Source organism: Carlito syrichta, unplaced genomic scaffold (assembly GCF_000164805.1).
Source record: "Carlito syrichta isolate Samal-C Ts95f unplaced genomic scaffold, Tarsius_syrichta-2.0.1 Scaffold313361, whole genome shotgun sequence".
Taxonomy (NCBI): domain Eukaryota; kingdom Metazoa; phylum Chordata; class Mammalia; order Primates; family Tarsiidae; genus Carlito; species Carlito syrichta.
This window is the reverse complement of record NW_007257457.1, coordinates 433516-445563: the sequence shown is the minus strand read 5'-3', so window position 1 is coordinate 445563 and position 12048 is coordinate 433516. Positions and strand designations below refer to the sequence as shown.

General features: G+C 41.4%; 1 protein-coding gene across 1 annotated transcript in view; it reads left to right on the top strand.

Annotated features, from left to right (window-relative positions):
- The window catches only part of SCCPDH (saccharopine dehydrogenase (putative)), a 37271-nt gene that overhangs the window by 5970 nt on the left and 19253 nt on the right, over positions 1–12048 (top strand). Inside the window, exons 3-4 of the mRNA XM_008070350.1 lie at positions 6477–6557; positions 9287–9416. Of these exons, the coding sequence (XP_008068541.1) occupies positions 6477–6557; positions 9287–9416 (211 nt within the window). The remainder of the gene's footprint in view (positions 1–6476; positions 6558–9286; positions 9417–12048) is intronic.

The window sequence follows — 12048 nt, the reverse complement described above, 5'->3', positions numbered from 1 at the left end:
TCCAGTGATCCTTCCGTCTCAGCCTTCCAAGTAGCTGGAACTATAGGCGCACGCTACCACGCCTGGCTAATTTTTGATTTGTTATAGAGATGAGGTCTCGCCAAGTTGCCCAGCTGGGTCTCGAACCCACGGGCTCAGGCAGTCAGTCTTCATCTTAATTAAAGCTTTCAGCATTTGATCTAGTTACTTTCTCCTTTCTTCACTTGGCTTCTATATTCTCACCTTCTCCTAGTTTTCTTCTTGTCCACCAGGTTCATCCTAGAAGTCCTAGTCCTCTCTGTTGGATCTTTTTTTTTTTTTTCTTGAGTAGGAGTCTCACTCTGTTGCCCGGGCTGGAGTGCAGCGGCACGCTCATGGCTACCGTAGCCTCATCCTGCTGGGCTCCGGCAATCCTTCTGTCTCAGTCTTCCAAGTAGCTGGAACTACAAGTGTGCGCCACCATGCATGGCTAATTGTTTTAATTTATTGTAGAGATGAGGCCTTGCCATGTTGCACAGGCTGGTCTTGAACTCGTGGGCTCAGGCAGTACTCTTGCCTCCACCTCCCAAAGTGCTGGGATTACAGGCATAAGCCACTGTGTTGGGCCCCATTGGATCTTTTTATCCCCTCCCCTCTGAATGCCTGAGGCCTCAGAGTTCAAGGCTTAGAAGCTCAACAACCTCGTTAAAGCATTATGTTGCAATATACTGAAAATAACTGAATGAAGGTGTCACTGTGGCCCTCTTTGTGTTGTGGAACTCTCCCACGCCCCACTCAGGTCATCTGTTGCATCCTGTATTCAACACATGGCCACTTGACATGGCTCAGGAAATGTGCTGTCAGTCCTTTTATTAGTTATTAATACAACTTAATGTTTTTCTTTGTGTCTCCTGTAAAAATTAGCAGGAATGAAAGTTCTAATATTTATTCCACACTCAGTGGGTCATTTTGTGTACCCCTTGGGAGAAGCACACCTACTTGGGTTAGAACATGGAGCAGTGAGAGCAGGATTGCAATTTTGACTTCTAATTTTAAGCTATTTGGCTTCACGGGAGAAGGATTGCTACTCTGACTCTGTTCACTTATCTCACACAAGCACAGGGTACTGAGTAGAGAAAAATCTAATGATATAATACAATAGGGATAAGTTATTGAGAAGTCTCAACTCCAGATTACCCAAAGAAGTGGGCCAGGTGTGATAAAATATGGTGTAAGTAAGGAATGGGCAGACCCTGGCAAATAAGAAAATGCGTATTCTTTCCAGAAGGAACTACAAGTATTTTTAAAGCTCATTAATGTTTTACTGCAGCTTGCCAGTGCTTGTAGATAAATTGACTAGCTGAAGGGTTTGCTAGCTGAGACATGAGAAGCTCCTTAGCTGAGCCTAGAGGAGTTGGGAGTTAGCCAGGCAGGCACAGAATGGAGGGAGGATGTTCCAGGTATAAGTAAACATACTAGGTACGAAGAAGCAGCATGTTCAGGAATTACAGGGAATTTAGAACTGCTGAAACACGGGAATTAAGGAGCTGTGGTTTGGTATGATGCTTAAGAACTTTGTGTGACATGCTAAGTTTAGACTTTATATTGTATATTAAAGGGTTTTAAGAATGGATATGCTGCCAGGCTCGGTGGCTCAGCCTGTAATCCCGCGCTTTGGGAGGCTGAGTTGAGTGGATTGCTTGAGCCTGTGGGTTCAAGACCCACCTGGGCAACTTGGCGAGATCTCATCTCTACAATAAATCAAAAAATCAGCCGGGCATGGTAGTGTGTACCTTAGTTCCGGCTACTCGGAAGGCTGAGGTGGAAGGATCGCCAGAGCCCAACAGGTCGAGCCTGTGGTGGCCGGGAGCGTGCCACTGCACTCTAGTGTGGGTGACAGAGTGAGACTCCCAACTCAACAACAACAACAAAAAGAATGGATATGCTATGGGGTGGGGCAGGAGGAAAGGGCACATCAGATTTTTATTTTAGAATAACAGTTTGTTACTTCTTTGGAGATGGGGGTCAGTTGTCTTACAGTGAAACTAGTTAGGAGCTACTTGTAGTAAATTAGATAAGAGTTGAGAGGGTCTGAACTAAGATTTGGTTGGTGTAGAAGAGAGGGGACTTATCTGAGATATTTTTAGGAGATTTTTTTTTTTTTTTTTTTTTTTTTTGAGTTGGCGTCTCACTCTGTCACCCAGACTGGAGTGCAGTGGCCGCTCCCGGCCACCGCAGCCTCAACCTGCTGGGCTCTCATGATCCTTCCACCTCAGCCTTCCAAGTAGCTGGAACTACAGGCGCGTGCTACCACGCCTGGCTAATTTTTTTGATTTATTGTAGAGATGAGGTCTCGCCAAGTTGCCCGGGCAGGTCTTGAACCCGTGGGCTCAGGCAATCCACTCAACCTCGGCCTCCCAAAGCGTGGGATTACAGGCTGAGCCACCGAGCCCGGCCAGGAGATATTTTTAGGGGACTAAATTTATAAAACGTAGTGACTTCCAAGAGAGATAGAGTGAAAGACAGCTTCCAGGTTTTAACCTAAGAATTGTGTGGAGAGTGATGCCATTAATAATAATAAAAGAATAAGTCTGAGTGTCATGTACCTGATAACTGTGTTAAGATCTTTGTATTCTTTTATTTCATCCTCACAACTACCAATGAAGTAAGTGCTGTTATTAGCACTATTCTTTTGATGAAGAGACCAAAGCTTAGAGAGATAAAGTGACTTGCCTAAAGTCACACAGGTTAAGTGCATGTGGAATCTGGATGTAAGTCTGGCCTGGCTTTAAAGCTCATGTTCTTGAACAGTGTGCTGTTCAGCCATTTGCACAGCTTTGTCTTACAGACTGAGCCACCGAGCCCGGCAGTCCTGACCTTTCTAATGGAAACCACAGACAAGGAAACCTTTTCATTGAGCAACTCTGGAGATAGAGGTGGAAGTTACCAGCATACTAGCATATGAAGTCAGGAAAGTAGGTGAGATTTTCCAGGAGAATGTCTAGAACAGTGATTCTTCATCTTTATAGTACATAAGAATCAGCCAGGCACAGTGGCTCATGCTTTACTCTAATCCCAGCACTTTTGGAGGCAGAGACAAGAGGATTACCTGAGCACAGGCGGTCAAGACCAACCTGGGCAGCTTGGCGAGATTTAGTCTCTGCAGTAAATAAAAAAATTAGCCAGTCTTGGTGGTATGCACCTGTGGTTTCAGCTACTTGAAAGGCTGAGGTAGAAGGATCGCCTGAGCATGGCAGGTCAAGGCTATGGTGTCGTGAGCATGCAACTGCACTCCAGCGTGGGCAATAGAGTGAAACTCTGACTCAAAATAAAGTACACAAGAATCTCTTGAGAGACTTATTTAAAAGGCAAGATAGACCGGGCTTGGTGGCTCAGTCTGTAGTCATTGCCTGAGCCTGCGGATTCAAGACCAGCCTGGGAAACTTGGCGAGACCTCATCTCTGCAATAAATCAAAAATTAGCTGGGCTTGGTGGCATGCGCCTGTAGTTCTCGCTACTTGGAGGGCTGAGGTGGACCCAGCAGGTCCAGGCTATGGTGGCTGTGAGCATGCCACTGCACTCCAACCTGGGCAACAGAGTGAGACTCCAATTCAAAATAAATAAGTACATAAATAAAATTTAAAAATAAATAAAAGGCAAGATACTGGAGCCTACCTCAGAAAAATCTGGTTCAGGGGACCTGGAGTGGGACTGAATAACCAGCATATGACCTAGGTGATTCTAAAACAGGTGGATTACTGACTAACTTGAGAAACTTTTGGGTAAAATAACCTAGAGGCATGCCAAAGAAAGCTCCAAATGTTGTTTTTTTTTTTTTGAGTGAGACAGCAGGATTTATTGAGAGGACAGAGAATCTCCCACAGTGGGAGGGAACCTAAAGGCGTTGCCCCCAAATGAGTTTTAAAGTGGGGTATGTGCAGACCCGAAGGATTACCCAAGATGATGATCCACTGGGTGCAGAAAGAAAATAGAGTTTTGACTTTTTTTAAAATCTCAACTTAAACTATATTTTAGGTATGTTTAAAATGTATCTTATTCATTTACTGGTTCATTTAAGTGGCTTATAAATACATTTATATAGCTAGTAGATGATGGAGTCAAAGTGTGAACTTGGGTCTCACGGCCTTGCAAACCTTTGTTCCGTTATGCCACATTGCCTCAGAAGTTAAAGTCTTCAAAGCTCTGTGGTTAGTTCATGGCAGGAGAGGAACTAGTGAAAGGAGGTACCTACAGAAACCTAGAATAAATTTAGTTTAACGTAGTCTTTTTGCCTCAGCATAGCCATTTTTGCTTAGACTTTACCCCTGACATGCTTTGGATCTAGCACAGGTTAGACATAGATAAATTTCCAATAAGCAGGTTTTAGGAAGTGTTCTGACATTTCACTGCAGGCCAAGCTGGCAACCTACCCCACTTCTTGGGCAAATCTCTATCAGATGCAAGACCGGGACAGCCCAACCTTTTAATTCATGGTTTAACATAAAATCTCTAGTAAACTTTCTAGTTCCTTGTCAAGGTGGAAGATCAAAGATCACCCATTGACTGACTAAAGCCACAGAAATGATAATAGATTACCTTTTGGTCAAGGAGTTTGTGGATTGCAGGAAAACCCCCTCCCCTTGTCACCTCTCATCTAGCCCACCACCTGAGGGCATGAGATGCTAATGTCTGGCAAGATCTAAGACTCACATGGCTACAGTCAACATCAAAGACCCAGCCCTGGACATTCTTCTGAGCCCAAATCCACTTTACCTCAAAGGCCCTTAAATATACCCAGTTCTTGGCCATTCACTGCCACACTTGCCTCTGAGTGTCCGCCCTCTTTCCAATCTGTGAAAGGTGAATAATAAACTTTACTTCTTTCTACTTTCTTCCTTGTTGCAATCTTGCATTATTCCCGTGACATCGGCATTGGTACTGGCACCAGTCTACCTCCCCTCAGTGGACCCTTTCTTTTTTTTTTTTTTTCTATGAGTCGGAGTCTCACTCTGTCACCCAGGCTAGAGTGCAGTGGCAGACTCATGGCCACCGCAGCCTCGACCTGCTGGGCTCAGGCGATCCTTCCACCTCAGCCTTCTAAGCTGGAACTACAGGCGTTCCACCCTGCCCAGCTAATTTTTTTATTTAGTGTAGAGACGAGGTCTGACCAACTTGCCCAAGCTGGTCTCGAACCCCTGGGCTCAGGCAATCCTCTCTCCTCGGCTTCCAAAGTGCTGGGATTACAGGCTTGAGCCAGCGTGTCTGGCAGTGGACTCTTTCCAATACACTTCTCCTAGTCCAATAATTCCAGTGTTATCTGTCATTTTTTTTTTTTTGAGTTGGAGTCGCACTCCATCACCCAGGCTGGAGTGCAGTGGGATGCTCACGGCCACCCCAGCGTTGACCTGCTTGGGCTCAGGCAATCCTTCCGCCTCAGCCTTCCAAGTACCTGGAACTACATGTGTATGCTACCATGCCCAGCTATTTTTTGAATTATTGTAGAGATGAGGTCTCGCCAAGTTACCTAGGCTGTTCTGGAACCCATGGACTCAGGCAGTCCTCTCACCTCAGTCTCCCAAAGTGCTGGGATTACAGGCTTGAGCCACAGCACCTGGCCTATCTGCCATTCTTAATAAGAGGAGTGAGGCATGAAATTAGATAAAAAAGACAGCCCACTTGTACTGCTTATAAAGGTTATTCCTTGCATTGTCTCAAATCCCTGACCTCAGGCCTTCCTCCTGGTTTAACCTTTAAAGCACTGAGATTACAGGTATAAACCACCTGCCTGGCCTGTCTGTTTTTAATTTTGGCTAATAGAACCACTAGCTATTGGCCTCCGTGTCCTGTCCAGGTAATTAGAATGTCAAATCATTTCTAACTTTTTAGTACTATTAATATATATCTCATCCTTAGTATATCCTGCCACTTCCTTAGTTTGGTCCTTCATCCTTTCTTACCAGTACTTGTCCAGTACTACAGGCAAAGTGACATCTGTGCTATAAATCTTATATCACTGTCCTGTTTAAAATCCTCCAGGAAAGCCAAGTAAAGTAGAAACCAAGATAAAGTTCAAACTTGTTAGCTTGGCACATGTGGTCAATCCTGATCTGGCCCTAGCCTTTCTTTTCAGACTCATCTCTTGCCACTTCCTGCCCAGCTACCTTGTGCTTTAAGTAGCAGAAACAACTTTCTTTCTTATACTTTTATGTTTACTTCTTCCTGTACCTAGATTTTTATTTTACCTGGCAAATCCTTACTCTTCTTCATGATTTAACTCAAGTGAATCGCTTATGTAAAACTCTCCATTTTGTCTTCAGTTAGAAGTAAGCACTCATTCCTTTATAATTCAGTTTATTTACCCCAAGAGATGATACAGTACAGATACTTTATTTTCTCAATTTATCTTTAGGCTACTTTATTAGCATTAGAATTTTTGATAACCAAGACTGTACTTCCAAGATTATTCATTAAAGATTGTCAGGCGAGAGTAACATTTTGCTTTTCTTTTTTCCCCCCAGTATCGATTTTATGGAGAACCTGTGGTAAAAGCATGTATTGAAAATGGAACCAGTTGTATTGACATCAGTGGAGAGCCTCAGGTATATAAAATGAAAAGGAAAATACATTGAATTAACAACATATAATTTTATGTTTAATGAAGTGGAAAATAATGCAATTTTGCAGTCATGTTTAGAAATTGACGATTCCTTTCTAGTGCTTAGAGATGGTATTCCAATGATAGCTTTAAGGAGAGCCCTTATGGTAAAATCTTAGCTTCAGTTTTCTTGAATTTTTTTTCTTCTCCACAACCTCATTTATTTCAGGTTCATTATATATGGGATGTGCTTATTTTTATAGCTACTTCATGCTGTAAATGGAAATAATTAAAATCGTGTACTATGTGTAATTCTCAGAATCTCACTTTTGTAACTTTTTCATCATGAATTGCCTTTTTAAAATAAAGTACCGCTGGACACGGTGGCTCAAGCCTGTAATCCCAGCACTTTGGGAGGCCGAAGTGAGAGGATTGCCTAAGACCATGGGTTCAAGAACAACTTGGGCAACTTGGCAAGACCTCATTTCTACAATGAATCCATAAGAAATTAGCCAGGTATGGTAGTGTGTGCCATAGTTCCGGCTACTTGGGAGGCTGAAGTGGAAGGCTCGCCTGAGCCCAGCAGGTTGATGCTGGGGTGGCTGTGAGCATGCTACAGCACTCCAGCCTGGGTGACAGAATTAACCTCCAACTCCAAAGACAACAACAATACAAAAAAAATCAAGTACTTTTATAATACTACAGAAAAATAAATGTAAAATTCCCTCAACCTAAAAATTTTAAATGTTCACATTCATTGAATGCTCACCAAATGCCCAGCATTGTGCTAAGCACTTTTTGTAACTTTTTCACAGCATACCTATAAAGTTAGTATCTTCCTCTGTTTTTTATAGATGAGGAAATTGAAGCTCAAGAGGAGTAACTAACTTGCTCAGTCATGCACGTAGTGAGTAGAAGAACTGGGTCTTGACCTGAGGTTTGTCTGACTTCAGGAAGTAATGTGTTCACAGGCATTAAACTGTACCACCACCTTCAAGATGGTATCCCCCAATGTCTCTGTAGTCTCTCTACTGATTATCATTGTCAGGGTGCCAATCTGTTATGTAGAGTTTATCAGTTGGTAGTATATTGGAAAATGCTAGGAAAGAATAAATTACCAAAATTGATTCAAGAGGAAGTAGGAAACAAGGATTTTAAATTTTTTAATTTTAATTCCTATGTTATTTAAAACAACCTAAAGCATAGAAAATAGTGTAAAGCTTCTAAGTCAGCTTATAAGCTACCATAAAAGCAATGTTAAGACCTAAGAAAGGTCCAGAGTAGATAAATAATTTTTTTTTTTTTTTGAGTTGGAGTCTCACTCTGTCACCCAGATTGGAGTACAGTGGCACGCTCCCGGCCACCACAGCCTCAACCTGCTGGGCTCTGGCGATCCTTTTGCCTCAGCCTTCCAAGTAGCTGGAACTACAGGCGTGCGCTACCACACCCGGCTAATTTTTTAATTTACTGTAGAGATGAGGTCTCACCAAGTTGTTCAGGCGGATCTCGAACCCGTGGTCTCGGGCAGTCCACTCACCTCAGCCTCCCAAAGGCGCGGGATTACAGGCTGAGCCACCGAGCCTGCCTGATAAATAATTTTTACAAGTTCAGAATAGAAATACAAATAACTAATTTTTAAAAATGGGCAGAGAGATGAGAAGAGACAAATCTCCTATGCAGAATTCTGAATTCCAAAGAATGTATGTAGCAACTCCACCCTTAGAAAGGGGAGCATGATTTTACAGTGGAAAATTCTGGCAAACACCACCTCAGCTGGGTATTCAGGGTCAACATCAGCACTGTTAAGTCATGTTGATAGTTTATAACCTTGAAATGATGTAATAAGAACTGCATTTTACCCCTGTGCTCTTTCTTCCAAAACCCATAACCCCAGTTTAATCATGAGAAAAACATGAGATAAATTCCAGTAGAAGGGCATTCTACAAAATACCTGGGAAATATTCCTCTAACTACCAAGGTGATCACAAACAAGGAAAGTGTGAGAATCTGTCACAGTCAAAAGGAGCCTAAGTAGAAATGACAACTAAATGTAATGTCCTGGATGGGATCCTGGAACAGAGAAAGGACATTAAGTAAAAGCTAAGGATATCTGAATAAACTGTGGACTTTAGTTAAAAATAATATGTCAATATTGGTTAATTAATGTAAAAGATGTTAATAATAGGGAAAACTGGGTTACAGGGTTCATGGGAACTCATGGGAACTCTTTACTATTCAGTTTTTCTGTAAATCTTAAACTGTTAAAACAAATAATTTTTAAAAGCAGGCAAGAGTTGAACAAGCATTATTCCCTATCTCCTCTGTCATCTCCTCCTTTCCTACTCCTCTCGTTTATGTACAGATCTAAGTCTATAATGCTGTTCATCTGGGTGATGCTATTTGGGGTAATTGTTTTTGTTTTCTTTGTATTTTATATTAATTTATTTTTTATAATAGGTATTTCTTTTACATTTAAAAGTTATTCTGAAAAAATCAAATAGTGTCATGAATTCAAATCAGCATATCGCCCATACCACCTTGTGCATGGTAGGCATTCAGTCAGTATTTGTTGAGTAAGCGAAAACATATTTGATAATTCATATTTTGCCACAGAGCAACAATGGTTAGCATTTTCAAAGTCTAATTGCTTTGTCTTTAAGAATAAACCATTTAATATTGATCTAGGTGTTTCTATATAGCTCTGATTGAGATTCTTGTCTTGGATTTTTTTAGTTTCTGGAACTAATGCATTGGAAGTATCATGAGAAAGCTGCAGAAAAAGGGGTTTATATCATTGGAAGCAGTGGCTTTGACTCCATTCCGGCTGATCTGGGAGTAATATATACCAGAAATAAAATGAATGGTAATTATTGATTAATAAGCAATAATTGATTTTAACAAAGAAGGGCTTCATGTTTGTAACTGTAATGAACTAAAATCTAGTTGGGAAAAGAAACATAGCTACAAATGGGTAATATTAAAACACATGTCTTGTTTTTAATGTAACTGCACTTTTAATAAAATGCTGTTGACTCTATTGTTGAGAAATGGGTAGTACTGTGTTTTAAAATGAGGAATTATCCATTGTTTCAATACAGTTAGGTTAGAGCTGTAACATTTCTGGAAAAAAATTTTTGGCAGCTATTATAAATGCAGACTTCCTTTGTTTAGAAATCAGCACATTTTAAAGTATAATTTACATGAATACTAAAATTGAAAGGTTTTAAATTTTTTTCTTTTCTTTTTTTTTTTGAGTTGGAGTCTCACTCTGTCACCCAGACTAGAATGCAGTGGTATGCTCCCGGCCACCGCAGCCTCGACCTGCTGGGCTCCGGCGATCCTTCTGCCTCAGCCTTCTAAGTAGCTGGAACTATAGACGTGCACTACCACGCCCAGCTAATTTTTGATTTTATTGTAGAGATAAGGTCTCACCAAGTTGCCCAGGCGGGTCTCGAACCCACGGGCTCAGGCAATCCACTCGCCTCAGCCTCCCAAAGCGCTGGGATTACAGGCTGAGCTACCAAGCCCGGCTGGTTTTAAATTTTTAACCATCAAAGCTAGAAAGTATTGAACACAAAATTTGGCATCTTTTTAATTTTGTTACCCCATTTATAATGGAGACAATTATTTAAGAATGGATAGAATAATCATCATTACAGTAAAATGATCAAGGTTGCTAATGTTATACATATGTTAAAAATGTCTTTAGAAAATGACCTGAGCAGAGTGCAGTGGCTTACACTGATTATCAGTCCATCTGCTTGGGAGACTTAGGTGGTAGGATCCCTTGAGCCCAGAAGTTCAAGACCAGCCTGGGAACACAGCAAGACCGATCTCTAAAAAAATTTTTTTTTAAAAACCAGATGTGGTGGTGTGTGCCTGTAGTCCCACTACTCAGGAGGCTGAGGCAAAGAAGATCTCTTGAGCCCGGAAATTTAAAGCTGTAATGAGCTATGATTGCACCACTGCATTCCAACCTGGGTAACAGAGTGAGACTCAGGAAACAAAAAAAACAAGACCTGAAACAGATAACTTCAGTGACATATAAACTATTCTGGAGCATAAAAAATTGGAAAATGTTCCAATTTATATTAAAAAGTTAGCATAGCAGTAATAAAAAAGAACAAAATCGTGTCCTTTGCAGGAACATGGATAGAGCTGGAGAGCGTCAATCTAAGCGAATTAACTCAGAAACAGAAAAGCAAACACTACATATTCTCACTTACATGTGGGAGATCAGTGGCCACAAAGGTGGCAGAAATAGACCCTATGCACACTAAAAGAGGAGGAGTAGAGGGAGGTCTAGGATTCAGAAGTTACCTATCAGGTACTATGTTCACTATCCTGGGAATGGACCACCTGAAGCCCAGTCCCCAACAGTACACAGTATATAACATGCACCTGTACCCCCTGAATCTAAAATACTTTTTAAAAAAAGTTAGCATTACTATGAAACCAAAGCCCAACAAAGACAGTACACACACAAAAAAACTACAAATCAATCTTGCTATTGTGGAATTAGAAGTAAAAAGAAAATGCTGTATAAAATTTTAATAAATATCCAGTGGCACTGATTTTTTTTTAATAGGCATGGTCTTGTTCTTTTCCCAGGATAGCAGTGGTGCGATCATAGCTCACTGTAACCTTACAATCATAACTCAGTCTAATCTTGAAGTCCTGGGCTCAAATGGTTCTTCTACCTCAGCCTCCCAAATCCCTAGGATTACAGGTACATGCCATCATGCCTGGCTAATTTTTTTTTTTTTTAAGAGAGACAGGGTCTTGCTATGTTGCTCAGACTGGTCTCAGATTTCAACCTCAGATGAGGCTCCTGCCTCAGCCTCCCAAAGTGCTGGGATTACAGGCATGAGCTTTCCTTCCAGTGGTGATTTAAAAGAATAATGTATTGACACCAAAGTTTAATGTTATGAATTTAGGCTGGGCATGGTAGTTCACACCTGTAATCCCAGCACTTTGGGAGATGGAGGCAAAAGGATTGCCTGAGCTCGGAGGTTCAAGAATATCCTGGACAACTTGGCAAGACCTCGTCTCTACAGTAAATCAAAAAAATTAGCCAGGCATGGTGGCACGTGCCTATGGTTCCCACTACTTGGAAGACTGAGGCGGAAGGACCACCTAAGCCCAGCAGGTTGAGTCTGTGGTAGACATGATTGTGCCACTACACTCCAGGGTGGGCGACAGAGTGAGACTCCAACTTGGAAAAAAAATATTACGAATTTATATAATCATCACATCATAAGATCAGAGGTGAAAAGCTATATGCCTATCTCAGTAAATGATTTGAAAATTGAAAATTTATACCATTTCCTGATTTCAGACTTTTAGGAGTTCAGGACTAGTACTTTCTTACATAATAAATGTCAGAAGGCAATAGTCACATCATACTTAATGGTAAAACACCAGAACCATTCCAGTTTTTTTTTTTGAGCTAGAGTCTCACTCTGTCGCCCAGACTGGAGTGCAGTGGCCGCTCT